General features: G+C 37.4%; 1 protein-coding gene across 5 annotated transcripts in view; it reads left to right on the top strand.

The window, feature by feature from the left end:
- FAT1 (FAT atypical cadherin 1) overlaps positions 1–24,923 on the top strand; it is a 113,285-nt gene extending 88,362 nt beyond the window's left edge. For 2 of the 5 annotated variants that reach the window (XM_035326410.1, XM_035326409.1), the window contains exons 13-29: positions 367–600; positions 1,950–2,339; positions 4,553–4,767; positions 5,176–5,313; positions 5,645–5,788; positions 7,888–8,085; positions 12,337–13,138; positions 13,784–13,915; positions 14,026–14,189; positions 14,759–15,221; positions 15,716–15,869; positions 16,103–16,213; positions 16,425–17,056; positions 17,320–17,457; positions 19,478–19,537; positions 22,191–22,226; positions 23,203–24,923. In XM_035326410.1, the coding sequence (XP_035182301.1) occupies positions 367–600; positions 1,950–2,339; positions 4,553–4,767; positions 5,176–5,313; positions 5,645–5,788; positions 7,888–8,085; positions 12,337–13,138; positions 13,784–13,915; positions 14,026–14,189; positions 14,759–15,221; positions 15,716–15,869; positions 16,103–16,213; positions 16,425–17,056; positions 17,320–17,457; positions 19,478–19,537; positions 22,191–22,226; positions 23,203–23,828 (4,637 nt within the window). In that variant the 3' untranslated portion in view covers positions 23,829–24,923. Of the gene's footprint in view, positions 1–366; positions 601–1,949; positions 2,340–4,552; positions 4,768–5,175; positions 5,314–5,644; positions 5,789–7,887; positions 8,086–12,336; positions 13,139–13,783; positions 13,916–14,025; positions 14,190–14,758; positions 15,222–15,715; positions 15,870–16,102; positions 16,214–16,424; positions 17,057–17,319; positions 17,458–17,940; positions 17,995–19,477; positions 19,538–22,190; positions 22,227–23,202 lie in introns of all 5 variants that reach the window. The other 3 variants (XR_004750988.1, XM_035326411.1, XM_035326412.1) reach the window with 3 other exon arrangements.
- The last annotated feature ends 2,209 nt before the right edge of the window (positions 24,924–27,132 follow it).

Genomic DNA, 27,132 nt, shown 5'->3' with positions numbered 1-27,132 from the left:
TAAAAACATGTGCTCTAATTTTAATTTTCTTTACATAGTTACATATTAATGAGTGTACACACATTGTCTCTGGACTATCAGGTATTCTTACTCTAGCTAATTTCTATTTCAGAAGAATTTGGAAAAAAAAGCTAAGGGTTTCAGTATTTAATCTCTTCAAGCAGAAAAGGCAGGCCAATGACATGCTTTGTCCAGAGTGGAGCTTATTAGTGCAGTATAGCTGCTGACTTAGCCACCGATTAAATTATCCTCAAAAAGAAAATTGTTGTTTTGTTTTTCTGAGTACAAGGATTTTAGAAGATAGCATATTAAGGATACTTATTTCTTGCAACTTGTATTAACTTATATTTGTTATTCTGTTTATAGGTGAATTGAAAACATTAATGCCGCTTGATCGTGAGCAGCAAGCGGTTTATTACCTTCTAGTAAAAGCCACAGATGGAGGAGGAAGATTCTGCCAGGCTAATATTATTCTGACTCTGGAAGATGTGAATGATAATGCCCCAGAGTTTACAGCTGATCCGTACTCCATTACAGTATTTGAAAACACAGAGCCTAAAACCCTTTTGACAAGAGTGCAGGCAACAGATGCAGATGCAGGTATGCATTCTTTGACCAATACTTTTGTCATGGTCTCAAACTTACAGTAATGTTTATTTAGGCTTACCCTGAAAGGTGTTAAGTCTTTCAGTGGAACTGACAGATGTTCAATACCTCTCAGGATTAGACTCCTGAATGATATATTTAGGTCTACTAAATCATGTAACATCTTGACTTTCATATGTGAGTAGCTTGGAAAACATCCCTTTTGTCTCTCTCTGTTGAAAAGAAGAGGGAGAAGGAAGACAAAATTTAGGTTATTTTTTGCATGCTAAGCTGTTATGGTCAGTTACATCCTTTTACTCCTGATGTAAGTAAAAGGAAGACCAAGTATACTTGTGTAAATATGTATTCATAGGTTTGAATGTGTGCTCCTCAGGAGAGCCATTGATGATCACACCATAAAGAGAACTGGTCAATTACAATTTTATGTAGGAAACAGATGATCTTAAGAAGGTCACTTCCAACTGTACCACTCTATTCTATTCTAAAAGTATATGCTGCCCATTAAGATTTTCGCTATCTCTTTCATCACTGTTTAGTTACATATATTTAAGTGAACACGAACTGAAAATGACATCAGATAGAATTCGTTCTTAGGCTTTGTTTTTGGAAGGAAGAACAAAACAGCATAAAGTCTTTATGTAAAAGTGTATGATTTCCATATATCACCACTTTATTAATCACATAATTAATAGTTTTCTCAGTCTCTAGAAAAAACTATGTGCTATGATATAGCTAGGTGCTATGTGCTATGATATAGCTAGGTTGCTGAACTGAAAGACAGCAGACAGATGTTTTCACACTTCACTAGTCTTTGAGACTCAGGAGCAAAATACTTGGCCCAAAACCCTGTAGGCTTTTTGTTTGCTCTGCTTCATAGCAATGTTTGCCAGAAATGACGTTCCTGTTAATTTTGGGTTGTAGTTCTTAAATAAACTTACTGGAATGATGTCTAGTTATTTGATACAGCCGAACTCTTCCATATCCTCCTGTGTTATTTTTTAAGCCTGCTAAGCAGATGCTGTTGTTCTAAAGTTATAATTAGATTTGTATTACTAATCTTTTCATATTAGCTAGTACTGTGACTGAAGCAGAACCATGCTTCATGTTTTTTGTCTGGCAGAAAAATGGTGCAATGAAGTGTTAGCTTATTTTTTTTTAATTAATTACATCTTTTTGGAAATCATTCTGCCCTTGACAGGAGCCTTTAACTCCTGCTGAAATTTACTTTAGCATGAATGATAGTATTTAACATGCATATTTTATTTCTACAGCTATCAGACCTGATATTATGTTGGTGTATTTTGACTGCTGATTCAAACTCTGCCAATGTTTTCAAAATGCAGGGATGAACCGTAAAATCCATTATTCACTGGTGAACTCTGCAGAAGGCCAGTTCTCTATTGATGAATTCTCTGGAATCATCCAGTTGGAGAAGCCCTTGGATCGGGAATTACAAGCTGTGTACACTCTGATTTTGAAAGCTACAGATGAAGGTTTACCTAGAAGACTTTCTTCCACAAGTAGTCTTATAGTTTCCGTTTTGGATATAAATGATAATCCACCTGTATTTGAGCATAGAGAATATAGTGCAAGTGTATCAGAAGACACTTTGGTTGGAACTGAAGTTCTACAGATCTATGCTGCAAGCAGGGACATTGAAGCCAATGCTGAAATCACATACTCAATAGCCAGTGGAAACGAACATGGAAAATTCAGTATTGATTCAACAACAGGTAACAGATTGCAACTGGTCTTACTGCAATGTCTATTTAGTCTTATCCTGAACGAATATGTTAGCCTCACCAAGAATAGTGCTTATGCTGTGTTCTGGAGTAATTCAGCCAAATATATTATGCATAATTTTTGTGCATCATCCATACAGCCATCCTGGCTGTGAAGCCAGTGCTACTGTCTGTGTACCCGTTTCAATGGGTTGCCTACTAAACGAGTGCAATAGAATGTAGAATAGAAAATGCACTTAGTGCTGTTATTTATTATTATTTGGGACAGATTCATAGGCACAGATCCATATAACACTAAATTGGGAGGACCTGTTGATTCCCTTGTGGGTAGAGAAGCCTTGTAGAGACATCTTGACAAATTAGAGGGCAGGGCAATCAGCAACCACATGAAGATACCAGAAGTAAGCACCAGATTCTGCACCTGGGACAGGGCAACCCTGGCTCTATGTACAGACTGGGGAACAAGAGGCTAGAGGTCAGCCTCACAGAAAGGCATCTGGGGTTTCTGGTTGACAGCAAGTTGAATATGAGCCATCAGTGTGCCCTCACAGCCAGGAGGTCCAACCATACCCTCGGGTGCATCAGGCCCAGCACTGCCAGAGGGAAAAGGAAGGGATTGTCCTGCTCTGCTCTGCGCTGGTGCGGCCACACGTCGAGCACTGTGTGCAGTTCTGGGTGTCCTAACATAAGAACATAAAACTGTTATAGAGTGTCCAAAGAAGGGCTACGAAGATGGTGAAGGGCCTAGAGGGCAAGATGTGTGAGGAGCAGCTGAGGCCCCTTGGTTTGCCCAGCCCAGAGCAGAGCAGGCTGAGGGGAGGCCTCATGGCGGCCTGCAGCTCCCTCACAAGGGGAGCGGAGGGGCAGGCGCTGAGCTCTGCTCTCTGGGGACAGCGACAGGACCCGAGGGAACGGCATGGAGCTGGGACAGGGGAGGGTCAGGCTGGGCATTAGGGAAAGGTTCTGCACCCAGAGGGTGGTCAGGCACTGGGACAGGCTCTCCAGGGCTGTGGTCATGGCACTGAGCCTGTCAGAGTTAAAGAAGCATTCGGACAACACTCTCAGACACATGGTCTGATTTTTGGGTGCTTTGTGTGGAGCCAGGAGTTGGACTCGATGATCCTTGTGGGTCCCTTCCAACTCAGGATATTGTATGATTCTAAGATATAGCTGGCAAGAGTAAAGGTTTCTTAGCTGGAATATTCCCCATCCAGGGAGAAAGACATGGTTTTGTAATGATAGACGCATAATAGTCTTTCACAAAAGCAATCAGAATGAGTGGCCAGACTCGGTAAAAGAAAGATCAGAAATTAAATTGGCAGGGAAAAATACTCATTGCCCTACAAAGTCAGTAATTCTAGAAGAGTTTGATGCAGCATTAAAGAGAGATTGGAATACTCTATTCAAGCGTATATCCTGCGTGACAGTGGAGATCTTAGGCTTGCGTGTTAATCAGATTTAGTTTCTGGAAGCACTTAGGTTCTTTGGAAAAAATTGCTCTACTTATGACAATACTTTAAGGTAGAAATCATGATTTTTTTTTAACAAAGTTAACAGCAGTTATTTATACCAATGCAACAGAAATTGTAGTTCTTCCTAATGCTTTTTCCAGTGTGCACAATGGTGCTATAGTGTAGAGGTACTTTGTTAGTTTAACTTCTTCACATATTTGAAAGATGATTCCAGGAAAACACTCTTCCAGCTGTAAATTAGCGTGTATATTAGCAACTGAACTATTCTAACTATTTGGTTAAGAGCTCACACTTTAACTCAGATATTTCTATCAATCAAAAGTCATGATCAGGCTCTTCTATTAGTGGAGTATCCTTTGTATTCTCAATACCTGAAATTAATGTTGGCCACAAGCAAAGACGAGCTAAAGGTGTTTTTGTATTTTGGGTTAATTTTAATTGAAAATCTTGAAAAGGACATTTTCTAAACTTCATCGTTATTTTCTTCTTTTTTAATTATATAATGTGAGCCAGGTGGTTTTAAAATATGAGAGTCTTTTGTGGTACTGGCAAGAACTTCTGATCTTTTTTTATGTGTAAAGCCTGATTATCTCACTGTGTAGCTCCAGCTTTACAGTGACAAGTTGAGCACTGAAGAAGCTGAGTATTCATCAGAACAAAATCAGAAGATGCAATATATAATACTACAGTAACACTGGAATTTCTATGGTTTTGTTTTATTTTCTCCAATAGGAGCCATTTTTATCATTGAAAGCTTGGATTATGAAAGTTCTCATGAGTATTACTTAACAGTGGAAGCCACAGATGGAGGCACACCTTCATTAAGTGATGTTGTAACAGTGAATATTAATGTAACAGATATCAATGACAATACTCCAGTGTTCAGCCAAGACACCTACACTGCAGTAATCAGTGAAGATGCTGTGCTTGAACAGTCAGTCATTACAGTATGTACTGTCATTTTTTTCCCTTGAAATACGCTGTCATAACAATCATACTTTCAGTCTTGAAGGAATAAATATTGATTTGAAAATGGGGATAAATTAATAGATAAGTTTGCCACTGAGTAACTGAAAAATATTTTGAAAAAGTTTGAGAACCAGCAACATGAAATGCTGTGGGGAAGTAGATGTTATTTTGTGATGTTTTTGTTCTCATCAGAACAGGACTTAAAATAATTTCCTGAATTTCTTCTGAAAATTAAATGATATTAATATGTTCTGAATATTATGATGTTTCTCCTGAGAACTAATATGTTAAACCAAACCAGCTATGATCATCTTCAGGATGAGTTTGTTTTGACAAACTATAGAGTACACTTAGACTGTTTTAAATGAGCCTATAATGTTCCTTAGGTTATGGCAGATGATGCTGATGGACCTTCCAACAACTATATTCACTACGCAATTATAGATGGCAATCAGGGAAATCCTTTTACAATTGACCCTACCAGGGGTGAAATAAAAGTCACTAAACTTCTAGACCGAGAAAAGGTAAATTTTCCATACTTCTTGAGCGGCGGGGATTTAATTAGGTATTTGCTTTTGATGACTACTATTTTTGGATTATATTTGTAAATTAATATTTCAAACATTCTAAAATTAATACAGCCATAACAGAAGTGAAAGCATCTATTTATGTCAATGCCTTTTGGGGTCGGGAGGTAGGGGACATTTGCAAGGGGAGAGAAAGGATTAAATATATAAAGACAAGCTTCAATGGAGGGTTGCACTGAAATATTTCTTCCTTAAAAGAAAAGCTGAGTTTCTTTGTTATTCTTTAGTGAATGTATGATATTTTTTTAATATTATTATTATTTATTAGATTTCAGGATATACCTTGACAGTTCAAGCTTCAGATAATGGAAACCCACCTAGACATAACACAACCACAGTTAACATTGATGTTTCTGATGTAAATGACAATCCTCCAGTATTCTCAAAAGGAAACTATAGCGTTATCATCCAGGTAAACTAAACACATGCAGTAAAGTTTTAGTAAATAAAAAATAATAATATTTGAGTGTTAATTTGTGACTTGAAATATTCTGCAAGATAAGATAAACCTAGTACTTCCATTTTATTTTACTGTGTTTTTAATCAATTTTTTCAGTGAGACTTCCTGCTTGAACAAGTATTAAGGGTTACAAAATCCATGTTTGCAATCTATGTAGAAATTTATTTTGCAAGTAGAGTGTGCCCCTTTTTAAGTACTTCGTGTGTGTGTATATCTATGATACATTGAATTCATATGTACAATGTTCTTAATATACATAATAATTTTGCCATTTCTTTTTGATCTTCGAGTTACTGCTTGGGAAAGGATATGTTAGGTACGTGTTACTGTGAAGCAGATGTTCTGCATTGTGACACATAGCTCAAGAGTTAATTCATATTGTTCTCTTCTGGGATCAGAGGCAATTACAAAACAGAAGTACTATTTTGTATGGCTACATACCAATCCTTTGACTAATTTCGCACCTTAGGATGTTAGTAGTGGGCTAGATTCTCAAAAGGCTGTCAAGTATTTGCCTGATTCAGAGAACTCCCTACTAAAGCAAAGATAGCAGAGACAGTTTCTGTACTTTTTTTCTTCCTGAATCCTGTAGACAATGAATGGAAAGGAACAAAGGACTCACATTAAGAACTCTATACTGGTAATGTAAGTCAGCTCAATTCCTTGGGTCCTTTTGCTGTCACTGGTGCCTGGCCGGGTACGGCAGATAAATAAGGATCAGGCAGTGCCATCTGGTACACTGTGCCATCCCAATGTACTACTTCTGTTCAAGACCATGTACATGATTTGTAAAGGTACTTTTCCAAAAGAGGACAAGGTGATTCATTTCTACCATTCAGAGTATGCAAGTAAGGTGTCATGATTTTTTTTTTTAAGCAAGAGTTGTATTTTTGTGTTGTCAAAGGTATTTTACTTTCCCCAAATACAGTCTTAAGCCAATGTTAGTTAATGTTGGTAATGGTTCCTTTACTCAACTGAAAAAGAAGACATTGTGTTTTATTGTTCATTCATATTAGCCCATCCCAGTAAGAGGGACACCGAAGAAGCTGAAGGAGTTGCCCAGGAATGCTGGTCTGCATTTCCTGATACATTGGAAGTGTACAAGTTTGGACACAGTTGAAAATATGCTTAGCTATTACAAAAACCAAATTAACTTAGTTGTCAAAATGTAAATATTTGTATTTTTAAATTGTGGTCCTTGTCTGCTTTGCTTAAAAGAAAGAAAAAAAGAAAAAAGCCCAGGCTGCAATATCTGATAAAATTAACTTGACAGAATGTCACCTACTTACTCTCTCAAGAACAGAGAGTATGCTTGTTAAGAGGTTTTGCAAGTATGAAAGAGTAGCATTTTATTATTATTGTACTTTGCAATAATACTTTTTTGCATTTAAAAAGTGTATATATAAAAATCTGGTAAATACAGCATAACATAAATGTTCTAGGAGAGGTGTTAGGAGTGTTAGATGAGGTTGTATGTGTGTATCAGATGCATGATAAACCTAAGTGAGGTGTCTGAAACCTGGGGCATCCACCTGATGCAAAATTGACATTTTATGATACAAACTTTTAAACCAGGATTTCATATTTTAACCAGACCATGTCTGTAGTCAGAACAATAATAAGGGACACAATGGGTTAGACAGAATAGCATGCTTTTGTAGTCCTCCCAAAAAAAGCATTTGATTATTAACAGGTGATTTAGCTAAATTTGAAATCTTTGACAACTAAGTAATCAATCTCCTATAATTTTAATTCAGACCAAAAGAAGAAATAAATGTACAAGGCTGAGCTACTTTTAACAATCTCAAAGTTTAAAAAAATAAGATTAAGAATGTACTGCCTTTTATTGTTTTTGTCATTATACACAGACGGTAGTGTTTTTTCTTAATGTTGGCATTCTCGTTGCACTGATACTGATTACTGATTGACTGCCTTGACAGTGAATTGTTGGTTTGTTGTGTGTTTGTTTTTTTTTTCTGTTGTGAAAAATCAATCTCACCATATATCCTCATTTACAACAAAACCGCAATGATTGTGCTATACATTTATAGGAAAACAAGCCTATTGGATTTAGTGTGCTGCAGCTGGTGGTGACAGACAAAGATTCTTCTCACAATGGTCCTCCTTTCCTCTTCACCATCCTGAGTGGAAATGAAGAGAACACTTTTCAGATTAACCAGCAAGGAGTACTGACAACAACTGCTGCACTCAATCGCAAAGTGAGGGATCACTATTTACTTCATGTTAAGGTAGGATACACTGTGTCTAGATGTTTTGTGTTATTAGTATAAATACTAAACTTTTTCCACTCATGCTCAATACACCACCTTTTCCTGTTACTTGGAGGATAGCCACTTGTCTTTTTCTTTCTTAGAAGATCTTGACATGCTAAGTAGTTATTTGAGGCATGTCCCTTGTGGGAGAATCTTCAGAGACAGGCTTGATAGTAACCTTAATGAAACTCACTGGAAGTGTAAGGTGCATGAAATTTTAACAGGGTGAGCATTCTTGATAAACCCTTTGTCTTTCACCTGAGATGCATTTTTCAGCCTATGCATTTTGTTTAACTCTGGCATCTATCTGGAGAAGCCAGCAGACGATAGGTCTCTTGAGCCACCTACTATTCACTGCAAACTTTCTCTGACCACCGTCACTTGGATGCTTGAAGCAGTGAGCTGGACTGCACGGATAACAATGGAAATAGGGATTTTGAAAGTTTCACGTCATAGCGGTACTGGCATGTTTTTCTGTAGTGCTACATTGTTTTGTCAAGGGCAATTGAAAACAAATGAGTGGATGTGTCACATAGCATTCAGCCTTGCTGTCTGATTCTCATAAACAGCACTGTACTTGTAGGTCTCAGAATTTTGCAGTGGCAAAGAATTCAAAAATGACCCTGAAAGGCTATGGTATCTGTCAATCTTTGCTGCAGTTGTGCAGAAAGACCAGGCCATGTTCAAAAATCAGAGTTACGTTAACAGAAAGTACATAGCTAAGTTCTCTAAAATACTTTTTGCAGCCTAACATAAAAAAATTCAAATCATTTTTTTTTAATCATATCCAGTCCTTTTTAATTCAGTAATAAATTAAATAACTGTGACCAGGGAACTTGAAATTGGTAGGCTAAAAATAGTTGGCCTTAATTCTTAGACTTCATTTCCAGATTCATGTTTTAAGAAAAATTCTCACCTTTATTTTTACATGGCCTACAGGAATTTCTTTAACTCTCCATGTTATTCTCCTGTGTAATATTGCACACAATTTCTGAGCAAATGTGCAGAGTTCTAGAGCAGTATTATTTGCTCCAGGGCATAGTGAATTCTGTCCACACTGGGGTAATAATCACGGCATATTTACACATCTCTCTCTTCTCTTTGGGCAAGGAGAAAAACATCCCACAGGTACTGCGATTTGCTGCGTGAGTCACTGAAATGTGGTATCAGGAGACATCAGTATAAGAACCAGCATAGATAAAGGCTCCATTTAAGTTTTAGATAAAGAATATGAATATTCCTTATATAATTATATATATATTTCCATATATATGGATGAAAAAGGGGGTAGGGACATAAATCATCCCCCTGTCAGCTATTTTCTTCTCAATAACGATCTGATGGGACAGAGCCTTCAAGTGATGGCTCTGTTGGCCTTCCTTGGCTGCATGAGTCCAAAAGAACAGTAGAGGTGGGCTTTGTCACTCTTATGTAACTGGCTTTCCAAAATTTTGATACTGATTCCCCAAAGTCACCTTTTTGTTAACGGAAGAATGTCAGGCAGTATTTTTCCTGTAGTATGTTCTCTTAGTATCATACAAGATTGGTATGTTTTATTTTATTTTATTTTTTTCTTAGCAGTAACTGATTTCTATGTATTTTGCTTCTAAAGCACATTCCTATGAATGCATGCAGCTGTGATTCTGACTGTTCTGTGGAGCTTTACACTGCTTTTGTCCCTTTTCCTGATTTACCTGAACATTTGGTCCTTCCTAACACGTCTGCCTGTATGAGGAACCTATCTAACACCTTTTGCTAGGTGGATTTATTTTCATTTCCAAGCCACCAAGGCTGTAGGATGCCTGTAAGTGGCCTGTCAGTACTTCATCTCTTACCTTTAGCATAGCACTTGAAAAGTATCTTTTTTCTAAGACTTTTTCTTCTTTATTTCTAATGAATAAAAGGGGTATTTTAATGACACCTAGTAGCAAAACAAGCATCTTAAAGCAAATATATTCATTTAGAACGAAGGCTTTTCAAAGATCATACATCTTAAAGCAGACTATACTAATGTCATTTTTTTTTTTATGCTGTTATCACCCAATCTCAATATTTTGTACCTGTCTCATCCTTTGATTTAAACATTCCCTGTCTGAATTCTGGAAGCATGTCACTGTCTTTCAATTGCCATTTATCATCTTTTATTATGATAGCTTTTTCAATTGACACAGTGCTATAATTTGCTATTATCTTTTTTTTAGTGAGTCAGCATACACGTGTATGAAGGCATCCAAGACTAAAACTAGGCATTTCCATATCACAAGCCTTCAGTTTTAATGACACACAGAAAAACAAATACATGACCTTCTGGGAAAAATATTCTTTCCCTTTCCACTTAAAAGAATGACCCTTTCTTTTCTTTTTTTTTTTTTTTTTTTAACCCCAAAGGCATCTTCTCAAGTTTACCAGGTCTTTAATTTTGTGTTTTCTTCTTGCAGCTCCTAAGTTGATGGCTGTGCATGATCTGTCGATGTTTAGTTGTGTTTTTTTAACTAACCTTCATTGCCCCTGCTTTTCAGTACTCATACCTTTCACCTTCATTACTTTCTGAATGGATTGCTGAGGCAGAGGTCTTATTTTACAGGTTTACTCTGAGAAAATCCTCCCTCCCCCTACAATACACATACACACACAAACCAGTACCACTAAGAAACTTTTACATGATCCTTTTATTTAACTTAAGTGTTTTTAAGAGAAATAAGGATTTTTTTCCAACAGCCACCTACGTGTTCATGCCACTCACATTTGCTTTCCAAAGGAAATAGATTATCCATTAACAAATGTCTCACAGCATTACTGTGTGAAATCTTCAGCTATGAGTCATACAGTCTTTTGTGCCACACTCTGAAGTCTTTAGTTTAAAACCACAGCAGATTTTTAAATAACTGAACTATTGAAAAATGTTTTCTCCTGGGGCTCTTCTTTCCTTCTTGCTGTCCATTTGTTATAATTTTGCTTGCCTGTTTAAGTATTTTCTTGGTTTCCCTTGGGCATTTGTCCTGTAGCTAAACTGCCTTCCTTGTCTTGTTTCCAGGCAGAAATCTAGGCAAAACAAAACTTTGCCAGCAAAAGCTCTTTTCTCTCTCTCCTTATTTATGTTTGGGTAACTAGAGGTCAAGCTTTTAGCCATGCCTGGCTTTTGGAGTTACTGATAAAAATATGTAGTTCTGTGACACATAAATTACCTTTTTAAAATTCTACAATTATATATATATATGCAGATAATCTTGTGCCGGAGTTTTTCTTTTTGCTTAAATTTAAATGAGCAATCAAAAGCAGCTTCTCTGCGTAGATCTGCAATGTGTATCACCTACCTGTAGTCATCGTAAAATTACTGTAAAATCTTTTGAACAGTGCAGCATATTTTCCCTCTGTTCTTTCACATCTGATCCAGTTCTTCTTTGCCTGTTTCTGTAATCTCACTTTCAGTAACTGGGAAACAGCTCTGGGAAAAAGCTAGAAGCAAAACAAGAACCGAGAAACAGCAAGAGAGAAAGAAAACGCAGGGGAATGCTGTTTTCTCACTCTTCTCAGTTTTTTTGTTCTCTCTCCATCCAGCAATGATGTATGTTTTGGTCAAAAAAAAAGGGTGGATGTTTAAAAAGGCTTTAAAATTGAATTAGGCTGATTTTATTAATTACTATATTTGTCTGAAGCAAATACCATTACAGGTTGCTTTTTTCCTCTCCATGATTGCCAATCATCAAAGAGAGCATTAAAACTTTCTACGTACACTGTTTTAATTTTGTAGTACTGTTTGGTATACTGCATTTAGATTGTCTTCAAGACCATCTCCTAATAACTCTGGTGAAGCCTGTTGTAAATGCACAGTCCATGAGTCATTTTGAGTTTGTATTTTTCCATGCTTAAAATAAAAAAGCTTCAAGCACCATCTGCTGTCTGAGATCAGCTATTGTGCGTTTCCTCTGCATTTGCCATAAGTGCTAGCAGGCTTCCTTGTGTTTCCAGGTATTAATAGTACTGTATCCTTTTAATCTTAGAAGTTAAAACATGTTTGTGTGTGCACTTAATATGAGTTCTCTGAACTTTCAAAATTAACTTTTCATAAATGTGCATTTATGAATCTTTTGTAAAGCATTTTCCTGTAGGAACATTTTAGTTGTATTTTGTATAGAAAAATACAACACTACTGCATAGAGCACAATATCTACAGTAGAATTTGATGAGATAAAGCAAAAATTGAATTCTGTCCTCATCTTCCACTAGGTCACAGATAATGGAAAGCCACCGTTGTCATCTCTGACTTACATCGATATTAGAGTTATTGAGGAAAGCATTTATTCTCCAGCAATTCTGCCTCTGGAAATCTTTATTACAGCCTTTGGGGAAGAATACTCAGGTGGTGTCATTGGAAAAATTCATGCAACTGATCAAGATGTTTACGATACTTTGACATACAGCCTGGACCCCAAAATGGAATCCTTGTTCTCCGTTTCCAGTACCGGGGGCAAACTAATAGCACATAAGAAGTTAGATGTAGGACAATACCTCCTAAACGTCACAGTTACAGATGGAAAATTTACAACTGCAGCTGATATTACTGTGCACATCAGACAAATCACACAAGATTTACTAAATCATAGCATTGCAATACGCTTTGCAAACCTTGCTCCTGAAGAATTCATTGGAGATTACTGGCGCAATTTCCAGAGAGCTTTAAGAAACATCTTGGGTGTGAGGAGAAACGACATCCAGATTGTTAGTTTGCAGCCTTCTGATCCTCCTTCAAACCTTGACGTCCTCCTGAATATTGAAAAATCTGGCAGCTCTCAGCACCCAATGAGAATTTTGCTCCACAAGATAAACTCTTCTGTGCCTGACCTAGAGGAGATTTTAGGTGTTCGGATAATTGATGTTTTCCATAAGCTATGTGCGGGCCTCGACTGTCCTTTGAAATTCTGTGAAGAAAAAGTAACAGTGGATGAGAACATCATGTCAACCCACAGCACAGCCAGGCTGAGTTTTGTCACTCCCCGTCATCACAGAACAGCAGTTTGTCTTTGTAAAGGTAAGAAAAGCAGAAAAGATAACAGTATCCTTCAAACAATTTGTCTGGTTTTGAACAGCCATAATCCACTGGGGAAAACGAATATTACAGGGCAAAGAGTAAGAATGTCCTGTAACCCTCACTGCAATGTTTGACTAATTTTATTCAGAGTAAGGAGTAATTCTTCTCTTAAAACGAGGCAGCGAGGTTTTATCTAATGTAAATTGATGGGAGGGGATTTTTATAGGTACCTCATCATTTTCCATTTTATGAAAGAAGTTCCTTTGTTTGTTGCCTCTTCTAAATTGTCTGAAATAATGGCTATTCAGTCTTGCATGCACAAAAGTTCTTGCAAAGTACCTAAATCTTTCCTGGTTTCTGCTTGGAGGAGCATCTCACAGAGCTTCCTAACTTGGCTCTGAATGACAGCTTGAACTGGGAAATGAATATGCATCAAAATACATACAGATTTATAACAAATAATGACATTATCTTTTGCTCTTAGGAAAGCAACATAGCTTTTTAAAATCACTTACTAACATTGTTGGCTGAAATCACACCTGATGTAAATATTTAAAACCCATTCATTTTCTATCTCAAACACACAACTCTTCTCCTCTCCCTAACTGATTGTATTCCCTAAATTGAATGTATTTCATTTTACAGAAGGGAGATGCCCCGTAGTAAATAGTGTGTGTGAAGGAAACCCATGCCCTGAAGGTACCGAATGTTTAGGAGATCCAAAGGAAGGAAAATACACCTGTGTTTGCCATGACGGCAAAGCTGGACAGTGTCCTGGTGAGAAATTTTCTTTAAAAATCTCTGCCTAAAGCCATATTATTACTTTCCAAGGTAAATTTGATTCTAGTCCAGTGTTAACACATTTCATGCTTTTCTGTATTCCTCAGAATCAGTTGGCTCTGCTGTGACATTTAGTGGGAGCAGCTATGTGAAATACCGTCTCATGGAAAACGAGAACAAAGAGGAAATGAAGCTGACAATGAGACTTAGAACCTACTCTGCTCATGCAGTTGTTATGTACGCTCGAGGAACAGACTACAGTATCTTAGAGGTACACATCTTAACCTCTTTATTTTTACTATAATCTCTGTAGATTTGTTACAGTTGAGAACTGCCTTCAAAGTAGAGTTTCTTGTAGATGCTGGTGGCAAACTTGTACAGAATGTTTTTAATGTGTACAAAGAATCTGTTTTCTTCAATGTTTAAAGTTAATACGTAAAATAGATCTTTCATATTTTTTTTTTTTAATTTGTGTGTAATACTCAATAAGTCCACAGAGAAAAAGTTTTTAAACTATGTGGGAGATTAGTCACTTAAAATACAAGATTAAAGGCACATCTTCAAGTGCTGCAATCTTTTGATGATGATCTGTGAGTTCTTTACTGGAGAAAATAATGTAATAACTTATGCATTTTAATTGAAAGAATCCTATAACATGAATCACAGTCACTGTGAATGTCTGGAATACAATGTCAATAAACTGCTCTTTATGAACACCACCGTAACCTTGTCTCTCCAGCAAACAAAAACTTATACGTATCAATATTTTAAAGTCCTGCTTTTTGCAGGGATTCTCTAACTGTGTGGTCCACTTGTTGATGCTGTGTCTTTCCTCCATAGATTCACCATGGACGGCTGCAATATAAATTCGATTGTGGCAGTGGACCCGGGATCGTCTCTGTTCAGAGCATTCAGATTAACGATGGCCAGTGGCATTCAGTATCTCTTGAAGTGGATGGAAATTACGCACGACTTGTTCTGGACAGGGTGCATACTGCATCTGGTACTGCTCCTGGTACACTTAGGACACTAAACCTAGATAATCATGTGTATTTTGGTGGTCATATTCGGCAGCAAGGTACAAGACACGGTAGGAGTCCTCAGGTTAGCAATGGTTTCAGAGGCTGCATGGACTCTATTGTATTTAATGGACAAGAGCTTCCCCTGAACAGCAAGCCACGAAATTATGCACACCTGGAAGAATCTGTCGATGTGACTCCAGGGTGCTTACTCAGCACCACAGAAGGTTGTTCAAGCAACCCCTGTCAGAATGGAGGCATCTGCAACGCATTGTCAAATGGAGGTAAGCTGTGCTGGATTCTTCTACTGCTAGTTTTTAAAACTGCTTTTCCACTTACCTGCCCTGGAAAGCCAGAACAGCTTTGTGAATATTTTTTGCTTTTCCAGTGAGATGAAGAAGGGTGGTTGTTAGCCAGGTAGAAAGGCTGTGTCTGCCTGTGGTCTAGGCTTGGTTCCTTGGGAGAGGAAGTAGGTAAAGCTCATGAAGCAAAGTTAGGATTTACTCATCAGTGGCAACACCTGAGGCCTGTTCTTTGACTGCCTACTTTAGAGCTTAAAAATTTCTGAAAACATTGTGACAAGCTTGAGTTCTGTGAGACAAGCGGAAGTTAACCTTGAGTAATACTCAAGAAAAACTTGACTGTTAGATTTTCATTAATCTTTTGATAAAATATTTCTATGCCTATTCTCTCTCAATGAGTAGGTGTGCAGGGAGGATTTTGTCAAGAATCCAGTAAAGCCACATGTGCCTTTCAAAAAGAGTGTATTTGATTTCAGGTTACTACTGCAAGTGTGCTCCTCTGTTCATGGGAACTCACTGCGATGTAAGCGTCAACCCATGTGCTTCCAACCCCTGCCTTTACGGTGGTACTTGCATCACAGTCAGTGATGATTTCATCTGCCAGTGCCGAGGACAATACACAGGCCAAAGGTATGTTTATATGGTAGGGCTTTTTTGTACAAATGAACCCATTCGATCAAAAAAGAAATCAGGAAAAAACAAAACAACTGTTACATTTATAGCCTATTCTCTATTTTCTACTTAAAGCCCAGACTTTGAAACCTACCTGAGTTGGTTAATGCCAACCCCTATGTTGCAGCCTTAAATCCCATACTACGTATGGAACTTACTTTTTGTTATTGTTGGTTTTTTTTCTTTTTCAGGTGCCAGCTGGGTCCATATTGTAAGGACAATCCTTGTAAAAATAGCGGCAAGTGTATTGACAGTTTGGATGGACCTGTTTGTGAGTGTGAAGCAGGCTTCCGTGGAGAAAGGTGAGTATAGTGTTCCACAGATAGCAAAATTTTTATCCATATTACTTAACAGTTTGAGTTGATTGAAGTCTGAAGTGTTGATAAAATAGCAAATTTCCTGGTACTGTATGGTACTACACATTAAATATATCTAGAACTGTTGAGAGCAAGGAGACTACAACAGTGACTACTGCTAAAACTAACCATTGTTTCTTTACTCTGTGTCTGGTAGGTGCCTGACTGATGTTGATGAATGCACAGAAAACCCCTGTCTTAATGGCGCCCATTGTGAGAATACTTACGGTTCATATCACTGCAATTGTAGCCAGGGCTTTGGAGGGAAACACTGCACAGACATTGTTCTTAACAACTATGTTTCAACGCCTTGGAACATTGGCTTAGCTGAAGTAATCGGAATTATTGTTTTCATCGCGGGAATATTCTTGTTAGTTGGAATTTTTGTTGTTTGTCGCAAAGTGATCAGTAGAAAGAAGAAACACCAGCCAGAACCTGAAGACAAGCAACTGGGAGCTACAACAGCTTTCTTGCAAAGACCTTATTTTGATGCAAAATTGAACAAGAACATCTATTCTGACATCCCACCTCAGGTTCCTGTTCGTCCCATTTCATACACTCCAAGCATTCCAAGTGACTCCAGGAATAATCTTGACAGGAATTCTTTTGAGGGGTCTGCTATCCCCGAGCACCCAGAGTTTAGTACTTTTAACCCAGATTCTGTACATGGTCACCGGAAAGCTGTAGCTGTTTGCAGTGTAGCACCAAACCTGCCACCTCCACCTCCCTCCAACTCTCCTTCAGACAGCGATTCAATACAGAAGCCCAGCTGGGATTTTGACTATGACAGTAAGAAATGTTCTTACTTTATCTTTCAGTTCAAGATAGCGATAAAGTTTCTGAGTAAGGACTATGGTATAGTCTTCATATGAATTCAAAGTCTGTCTGTGTTATAGTAGAGTTTACAAGTTTGAGTGTGATCAGGTTTCATATTTTACTAAGTTTTGTTAAAATGCATAGATCTTAGAGACCCTCGATTTTTATTGACTCTTTTAATCTTAATTTTTAGTCTGTTAATTGTCTCACTTACCTTTTTTTTTTTTTCCTTTCAGCTAAAGTAGTAGATCTTGACCCCTGCCTTTCAAAAAAGCCTCTGGATGAAAAGAGCTCCCATCCATACAGCGCTAGAGAAAGCATGTCTGAGGTCCAGTCTCTCAGCTCCTTCCAATCTGAATCATGTGATGACAATGGTACGTAAACTATAATCATGCCATGCTACCACTTACATTCATTTGTTCTGTCTTTGCATCTAAATCTCTCAGTATCAATAGAAATTACACATATCTAATATATATTAAATAATAGTCTATTTAATATATATTAATATTTAAAGTTAAAAGATTTGGGTATTAAAGTGTTTTGCCTATCTTACACCTCATGTTAGTTACTTTACCTTAAAATATGTATTTTTTTTTAATTCTGTTAGAATTTTAACAGTGAACATGCAGCACAAGGTGTTTGGAGCCTTGTCTTAAACAGTGTTAAAAATGCATTCTCAGACTTGAGAAACTCTTCTAGGTAATCATTAGTTATCAATTTATACAAGAATACGGTGAATTTAAAAAATAGCCTCTGCACAAATATAACTTTAGCTTTGACGTTCAGCTTTCAGTAAAGCTTTCTGGTGTTACAGTTTCATTTGTCTCCTTCTCTTTTTCTTGCTGCGACCTCAGCTCCCATATGGATCAGATCAGTTCTGAGTGAGAGCAGAGTTTAAGGGATTGCTTGTAAGTTGGATTACTTTAGTAATGAAGGAAGCTGCACAAAAAGGAATTTATTACAGTAGAGCAGTATACTTGGCTTTCACCATGATTAAACTGAATTCATTCAAAAAAAAAATGCATTAAAAAAAGCCCTATAAAAATACAAATATTTTAATCGCAAGTCCATCAAAATCAGCATACTTATTTGTGGGTTTTGTTGTTATTATTATTAATTGGAAGTGTTTTATTTTTCCATTGTAATGACAGATGCTTTTACAGTTGATCCGAATGCATCTGTGTATTCAGAAATGTTTCAGACTGATTGGACAAAACCACAGCGGTCTCAAAACACCTTATCTTAGTGAATTAAACTATGACTCTTCATTGCAATTCATGCTTTTGTCTCTGTATGGGAAAAAGAATTTGAAATTCCTTTAGCTTAGGAAATAAAGAACATTCTACTTCTCAACAAAGGTAGAGTGGTTTGTTCTTTAAAAGCATGGAAAAAAACATCTGTTAATGATTGGTGAAAGTAAAATGGTATGCTTATAGTACTCATCATTTTATCAGTAGAATTGATACCAACTTTCTTCCTGTGGTATTAAGTGTTGTGCAGTACATGTTGTTCTCCCCTCCCTTTCATCCCATATATTTCATACGTGCCTACTGGTATTTCTTGTCATGTATTGATAATTCAGTAATGTCATTCTAAGAGAAATAGCTGTAGCATCATGGAGATTATTCCTTACTCCCTTTTAGGTAGATTCTGAATTTATTAGTTTGAAATTTTATCCCTCAGCCTCGCAAACAATTTTCATGTGCTTACCGCATCCTACTCCTTTAAAAATGAAATCCTTCTCCCTTCCAAAAGTATATTGTGAAGGCATTTAAAAGATTAATCATTCTTATTTAAAATCAATCAAAATTGTCACAACCTAAATTTCACATTCGTACTATGATACCACTGTTCATACACAAGTAGGTCAGCACCAGTGTTTTTTGTTAATATTTTCCACATTTCAGCATTGCAGTTCATTTTAGAGAAAGATTCTAGCCTTCCACTGAGGGGAAAAAAATAGCAGTTGGCAGCATAAAAGAGGAAGCCTAATGTGTTACTCTTTAATTCACCCTACTCAAGCAATAAACTAGACCCTTCTAAATGCTATCTAGAAGAAGTATGATACAAACACTCTACTGAGGCAATATTCCAGAAATTCTAATACAATTAGAGCGCTTCTGTGCTTGTGCAGAATTTGTTTCAAGAGTAATTGTAACAAGTACTTTACCATGTTTATAAAGAACAAGAGTCAGGCTCAGAGATGTGTTTCAGATGTTATATGCAATTGCTTTCTAGATAGGGAATATCTATAATCTTGTCACTGATAATCTTGCTTTAAAAATAGTAATGAACTGCAATTTTACAGTATTTTTTGTATACCTGTATGCTGTTTAAAGTGATGCTAACTATAGGTTTGTTTTAATTTGCTCCTTTTATACCTTTTACAAGCTTCCATAGTGACTGTAATACACCTTGTCAATGCTGTTGTTGACTCGGTGGAAAAAGAAGGTATATACATGTTTTCATATTTATTTACTGCTTTGGCAGAATAATGCATGTTTGTCTCTAGTAATGTAGTCCTAGCAGATGGGAGTTATAAACTTTACTTAGACTTCCTGATAAGCTTTAGTAAATAATATAATGTATGTGTATTATAGTTTCATGTGAATGCTGTGGCTGCCCTGTGGACAGGTTCAGAGTGTGATTTCTTGGAAAACGTATTGCTGTACAAAGGTCTTGGTGCTTACTGTTGTCTGACACTATTCACAATAAAGCTTCCAGCAGAATTGAGACAGCATCAAAGGCAGTTATATATATTGAACTAGATGAAAAACCAATGCTCCCTGTTCCTATTCTTTTCCCACCTGCACCTAGTGGCAGTGGCTGAGCAAAACACAAGTAGTCCAATACCCATTAGCTTGGTCTTTAGGTCAGTCTGTCTCTTTAGCAGAAAATGCTGATTTCTAGTGTGAAGTTGAGGTATATAGGCATACACATCCCTAACAATTTAAGTAGTTGCTTGCTACTTATTTTTTACAGGAATATCTAAAATGTGTTTATGTATACGTATGTTCCAAATACATACACACAAACACAGAGGTATGTATGTCAAGTTAGAAAGAGGCAAAGTAGCAATTTTCACTGGAATCCTCTTTTTTTTTTTTCTCCTGCTAACATTTAAGAAGTGATCACTCTGGAAAATATAAACTTTACAAAATTATAGTAGCAATAGAGGTGCCAGTGAGCCCATACAAACACTAACATTCCCAAGCACTAATATTTCAATAAATTTGCATATCACTGGAACTTTCAGGATATCTAAGTAGTTCACTCCTTTATATCCCCACACACACCACTACAAGTCTGCAGAGGTTACTTCTGAAATTAAATCCACAGTGTACATTTCTTATTTCTCAATTGAAAAAATAAGGTTTTCTAGGCTGTTTTAAGTCCTACTGGAAACAAAGCCCTTTCAAGAACATAAAAATGCTTATAGTAGCTACAGATTGGTTTATTATTTGAAGTACAACCGCTTTTTGTATGTCTACACATTATAAAGTAGACAGATGCAAAAACTTATAATCACATGAGAGTATCATTATTGTTTACATATGGAGCGTAGTTCTCAGTGCTGGAAAATTGTAACATGCAGTAACTTATGGAAGGGTGAGTTACAAGACCAGAGGCAGCAAAGCATGAGAAATAATAACTTACTCAGATTTCCTCTGAGATTTTAATGGATAGGAACTAAGATTGATGGCATTAGTCCTCAAGATACTCAGAAGTACTATTCATTGGTTTAGTATCACTAAGATAAGAACAACTTTTATGCATTGCAGGCTATTCAGAAAGGATAGAAAGATCAATATGTCCTGCTCAGCTGTTTCTCTTTCTAATTTCTAGTCTTAACAAGCATTCATTCTCTCAAAGTATCATAGGTAAAGAATTCTGCTTTGGAGCACCCTCAGAACGCTGCCATTTTGAGCAGCAGAGATCCTTGCTCAAGCTTTCAGCAAGATCAAGCTCTGGGTCAAATGTTCTTTTCCTTTTGCCCCCCCCCCCCCCCAAGTGGCTCCGTCCAACAAGTATCCTGGAAGGACGAATTACTACTAGACACAATCTAGCTAGACACAATCTCATCATAGGGCAGTTGTAGGCCTGCATTCCCTGCAGCGCTCCTCAGGGAAGGTTATAGCTCTCTGCACATCAACGGTGCTGAGTAAAAGAGGAAATACAGTGCCAGTCCACAGTGTGTCACCTAGAAACATGAGTACATTGGGTTCTAGCTTATTTCTGTATTTTATGCTAAATGGTCTCAGAAGCAGAGTAGAGGACCCAAATCTCCCCCTTTCTTGGTTAAAAGTGCTCTAAATGACAAGGCTACCGTCTGTCTGTTGACTTCAGCTTCACACCATTTTGCTAGAAAACCAAAGAACGTTATCTTCTAAGTAGACCAATAGTTAGAACATTATCCTGGTGATGAGCCCAGAGATCTTAGACCATTCTGAGAACAGATAAAAGGATCAATTCTTAGAAGATTCTGGGATTAGGATAGGCAGTCATCCCTCTTTTCAGACCTATACCAGAAATATAAGTTCCTGAAAAGATACAGGTTTAAGATGTCAGACAGCACAGAACAGTTCTGTGCTAAACATAAATAGTTGGGATTGCTGTACAGCAGCAGGCAGGTCTCCCCGTGCACAGCCTTTGGAAGCTAGAAAATAAGTTCCCTTCTTTGGGTTAGACAGTGCTACATCTATTAAGATTTATACTTTTTGGTATTGAAAACCAATGGGAAACAGGGAAAGCATAAAATCTGTTTATCTCATTACCCAATTTTAAGAGAAGTCCTAAGTCATTAGAATTAAATGAGGATTTCAGCAAACTATGGATTCCAGATTATTCCACTACAAAACAATGTCCCAGGTAGGCTTCACTTTGACTCAGTAGCCATTCTACAAATATAATAAAGGAGGAGCCTTGGAGAAAAATGCCAAGTTTAGTACTGCTAAATAGATAGGCATATTTGTCTACAGTACATTAAAAACAGACAAAAGCAGCATCATAGGACAGTCGTTACATTTGTCTTTACAGTGGTTTTAGTATTTGATTCCTAACGATAGATGTTTTCTCCTTTTTCTTCTCATTCTGCCAACTAAAGAATCTTTTGCTGTTCCTGACCTCAGCAATTCAAGAGGTGACTTCTGCATGCAGTTCATTGATATTCACCAAAGTATTTTTGTTAATACTTGGCTTTAACACAGACTCACCACCAGCTGCTTGCTGTGCATTTGTCTGCAGCGATTACTCTTTACTAGATTTGCACTTTATTCCAATTCTGTATTATTTTCCTTTTGGGTGTTTAGGTTAAAAATATATACATCTATATTTTTAATGAGGTTAGGTTTACATCTAGTTTCCAGCAGAGCAATAAAAACTTATTCAAGGGAAGGCTGCAAAAGAGGATCAAGTTGTCATTCATGCATGATTAAGCTTGATTTGCTATTTTGTTCTTGTATTCGAATGTGGAATGTCTTTACTAATAGTCAAAGATAAAGGGATTTTATCAGAGGTGTGGAAGCACTGAGAGAAACCATTTTTTGAGCTACTGTTGAGCTAACAGCATTTTGTGAAATTCAAATTAAAATTCAGCCAAGTGGTAAAGTAATTTAAAACAGAATAGATACTTTACCAGTTAGCAATTACTTCTTTCACATAGGCAAAACAAGACTTTATGCATGCTAGATATATTCCTAAGAAAAACAGGCAGCTGTTAGCAACCTAGCTGTAATTACTCAACAACAGTTGACTAAGAGTTTAGATGCACCAGGGAGGCTGTTGGTTATTTGCTCTCCAGTGAACAGTTCTATACCATTATGTATTGTGACAGCATATTCCATAGGTGACCTACAGCTCTTCCTGTGTTAGGTGAGACGTCTGAAGAAAATTACCCGTTTAAAATGTGAATGATGCAATACCTAATGCATGGCATAATGTAAACTTGTGTTGTGTTGAATGTCTTCTTTGGAACTGGGCAAACTGTTCTCCAATTAACAAGCAGTATCCTAATCACCGTGATTGCATTGTCTTAATACACGTTTTGACTTCTCAGTTTGGACTGACTTGAAGACAAGATTCTAATACTGTTTTAAAAAAAAATGTTCACTTTTCAGGTTATCACTGGGATACATCAGACTGGATGCCAAGTGTTCAGCTGCCAGGTATCCAAGAGTATCCGAATTATGAAGTGGTTGAGGAGTCAGCTCCCCTCTATACGGATCCAAATGCCATCGATACAGACTATTACCCTGGCGGTTATGACATAGAAAGTGATTTTCCACCTCCACCTGATGACTTCCCTGCACCTGATGAGCTTCCACCATTACCACCAGAATACAGCGACCAGTTTGAGTCAATACAGCCACCCAGAGACATGCCAGCCGTAGGTAGCTTGGGTTCTTCTACAAGAAGCAGGCAGAGGTTTAACCTTAACCAGTACCTTCCCCATCACTACCCTGCAGACATGTCAGAACCTCAGACCACAACCAGTGGTGTCAACGGCAGTTACAGAGAACCTTATGCTCCTTACACGCTAGGGTACAATAGAGACTTTGAAGCACCCACTGTAGACAACATGTCCATGTCTGTATATGCTTCCACAGCTTCATGCTCTGACGTGTCAGCATGCTGTGAAATGGAGTCTGAAGTCATGATGAGTGACTATGAGAGTGGAGATGATGGTCATTTCGAAGATGTGAAAATTCCTCCACTTGATTCCCAGCAACATACAGAAGTCTGACACTCACACTCAACAAAAGTGCCTGGACTATTAAACTATCAATTCTAATTCTAGATCAACTTCCACGATCTTTTATTTTCCCTCCCCCCTTCTTTTTCCCAGCCACAGTGAATGCTTCTGTTTCAGTGAGCTAAACTGGCATGGTAACATTGGATCATGCAGTTCATTTCACTAAATCAGCCTGTTTCCATTTCCTGACCTACCATAATTGGACTGTTCCACGATTTCCATTGACTGTGCCATTTCTGAATGTGCTTTTTGTACTTGCATTGTCTATGTTAAAAAAAAAATCACATACCACTTCTCCATGTTAGCATGATGCATATTTATATAGTTCTAATAAAAATTAATTTTCTCCTACTTTTTGTAAATGTTATGTACAGTTTTGATTTTAATAGTTTTAACTAGATTTTGTAGATATTTTGTGAATTTGTTTTCCACTGAAAGTAGTGGTGTTTGTGTGCCATTAAGAATTAGCACCCTGACTCATTATAATCAGGGCATCACAGTATGTATTCCCCCCAAAAAACTAAGGTTTGACATTTCATTATAAAATCTCAGCATATTCACACAATTCCAGTTGTACATAGGTTAGGTCTGATATTTTTCTGGGTCAGCTACATGGAAATGTCTTAAATGGGTTGCTGTATTTTAGAACTGTAAACATTTTTTTTTCCCTTCTTGGAAAGTGTGTTGAGGACCCTCTACATACCAGTTTAGAACCAAAACCACCATGACACAGTTTTTATAGTGTCTGTATATTTGTGATCCAATGGTCTTGTAAAGGTTTTTACTGGAAATTACCATTAGCTGGTCTTTCTTACTGACAATAAATTATTAATAAAATACTTTAGCTTTGCTCTGTGTATCTCTATTATATAATATACAATTGACAAAGCATTCAGTGCAGCATTTTTAAGTCTGTGTATGTTTTGTACTGTATTAAGTTACTTGCTCCAAGCAACACCTTTTTCTCTCCTCAGAAACCAAACTGCAGTTATGTCAGAGATGCTCACTAGATGGCAGCGTGTGTCTACTTAACGGTGTTTTAAAAAGCAATTGGGCCAGTATGAATAAAGATTGATGGGTATCAAACTTGGTAGCCTTCTCGGTAGTTTGCATTTTTCTTTAAACATATAATATCAGTCGTTATGTAAATTACTGAGTATTTTTTCTGAAGTCCCAGATACATAGTTAGAGAGAAAAACCCAAACTTTAAAATAGCTTCCTCCTTTCCAAATTACCTTTTTGATTTTCATTAGTATCTGTCATTTGATTGTGCACTTCCATGCTGGAATTTGAGCTAATTTTTGAGTTTGTGATAAACGGTGGGGTTTTTAAGCAATTTTCTATTTCATTTGCAGTTTTTTGCATTATGCCAACACTGAATGTTTACTTCTAAATCAAGACAATATACAGTTTGCCTTTATATTGCCCAGCTATTTTTCTGACCAGAAAAGAACAGAGCCTCTAACAAAGTTCTTCAGTGTAAATTTGTCCTGATGGTGAGCTAAAGAAGTAAGATAACTTCCTCCTACCGCATGCATAAGGGACACTAATTTCAGGGCAGATTCCCTAGCACATCTGTTATTTTTTATCATAGCTGGCAATCTTTTCAGCTGTACCTCTATTTCTTCTTACTATCTCAGAAAATTCTGCAGCCTGGTAAGGTGCAATATCAGATTCTCTCAGGCACGAGAGAGCTAAGCTTAGGCCTTCCAACACCTGGAAGAACAGGGTACAGGATTTGTATTTGGATGGTTATTTCTGCACATAACAGAACAAGTCAGCCTGGCTAGCTCCATAATGGAAACAGGTGGATTACAGGACAGACCCAAGCACTGCACAACCATTCCTCAATGTTAACTCACCCATGTGCAGGTAAGAAGCTCTTGACATATGTTAAAAAGGGAGCTTAAAACAATGTACTGGCTTTATGCTGTAGTATACACCCTGAAAACAAAGAGCTTTTTGTACAGCAGGCTCACTGGTGGTTAAAACATTTTCTTATTTAAAAGCTTAGAAAGAATCTTACTTCAATAGCTTAGAAAGAGCTGAATAAAGGGTAAAATACTCTCTATATTAGTTTAGATCACTACGTAACATCTCTCTCTTCTTGAGATGTAAAGGTTAAGTTTTGTGGGAGTTCTGCTCAAGATTTCTTAGTATCTGGTTCTCAGTAGAAAGGGAACCCGTAAAGTCAGCAAGAGGAAGGCAATATGCAGACTCGCATCATTTCCTGCTTAATATAACTTCCAGGCAAGACAAACACCTGCCCTACAAATACATTTTCCTAAAGTTACTAGTTTACAGCAGAAAGGGTTTTTAAAACAGATGAGAAGGACAAGCCTCAAACTTGAGCATGCTTTATCAGTACTGTGAGCAGAGGAAACGCATTACTTTGCAAAGACAACTCCAAGTTTTCTTACAATAAAAACCTTATGTGAAGAACTATGAGAATTCCCTTTTTTCTCTCCACAAGACCGACACTGTTAGGCAATACGCAACACACAAGTTTATACATCACTGCAGGAGACGAGGCAAAGTCATAGCAGCCACTTAGAGAAATTTCAACTCCATAACAGCTTAGCAGCTGGTGAGGAGAGCAAGACCATGTTAAACAAATGCTCCCATTGTAGAAGTGCCAGGAGCTATTATCACCCAATTCAAGTCCAGCTAGTACAATTAGAAGTATTTTCCCACATAGAGATACAACAACATGCAAGAAATACTGCGGAACTCCTTGTAACGAGGGGTCTAAGCTACAGTAAAACAATTCCACAAGTTAGCATCAGTGGTGTTACAGGATGATACAGCTGCATACACAGTGGGTTCAGCAGTGCCTCCTTGTTTCCTTCCCCAAAGTGCACTTACTGCCACCGGTCTGCTTCTGTGGTGGCTAGCTCAGCAGCTTTAACCAGACCACCAGGCCTAGAAAAGGATTCCTCGTTTTTCAGGGGTTAATATCTTTCAGTCAACTCCCATCAAGATGGTATGAGTTGCTGCATTAAATAAGTGGAAGGCAAGGAAGGATGCTGGATCTCTCTTTTAGTAGCCACTAACTAGCTATTTTAAAGGGCATCATAGCTCAGTTCTCTTGTTGGGAAGGGAACTTGTTGACAAATGCAGAATATTCCCTTTCCATAAACTGATCTATAGGGAAGGGGAAATCTTCCCATATATTTTCTAAGGCTCTCCATTAACTTGTATGCCTTAAAATAGTTCTGATGCTTGTCCTTCAATAATCTGAGTCCTTCCAGCTTCTGGAGAAGGCTTACAGTAGGATTTAGGAATTTAAACTTCT

The sequence above is a fragment of the Oxyura jamaicensis genome, chromosome 4 (assembly GCF_011077185.1).
Source record: "Oxyura jamaicensis isolate SHBP4307 breed ruddy duck chromosome 4, BPBGC_Ojam_1.0, whole genome shotgun sequence".
Taxonomy (NCBI): Eukaryota; Metazoa; Chordata; class Aves; order Anseriformes; family Anatidae; genus Oxyura; species Oxyura jamaicensis.
Note: the sequence above shows the minus strand (reverse complement) of the source record. Positions and strands in the feature narration are given on the sequence as shown.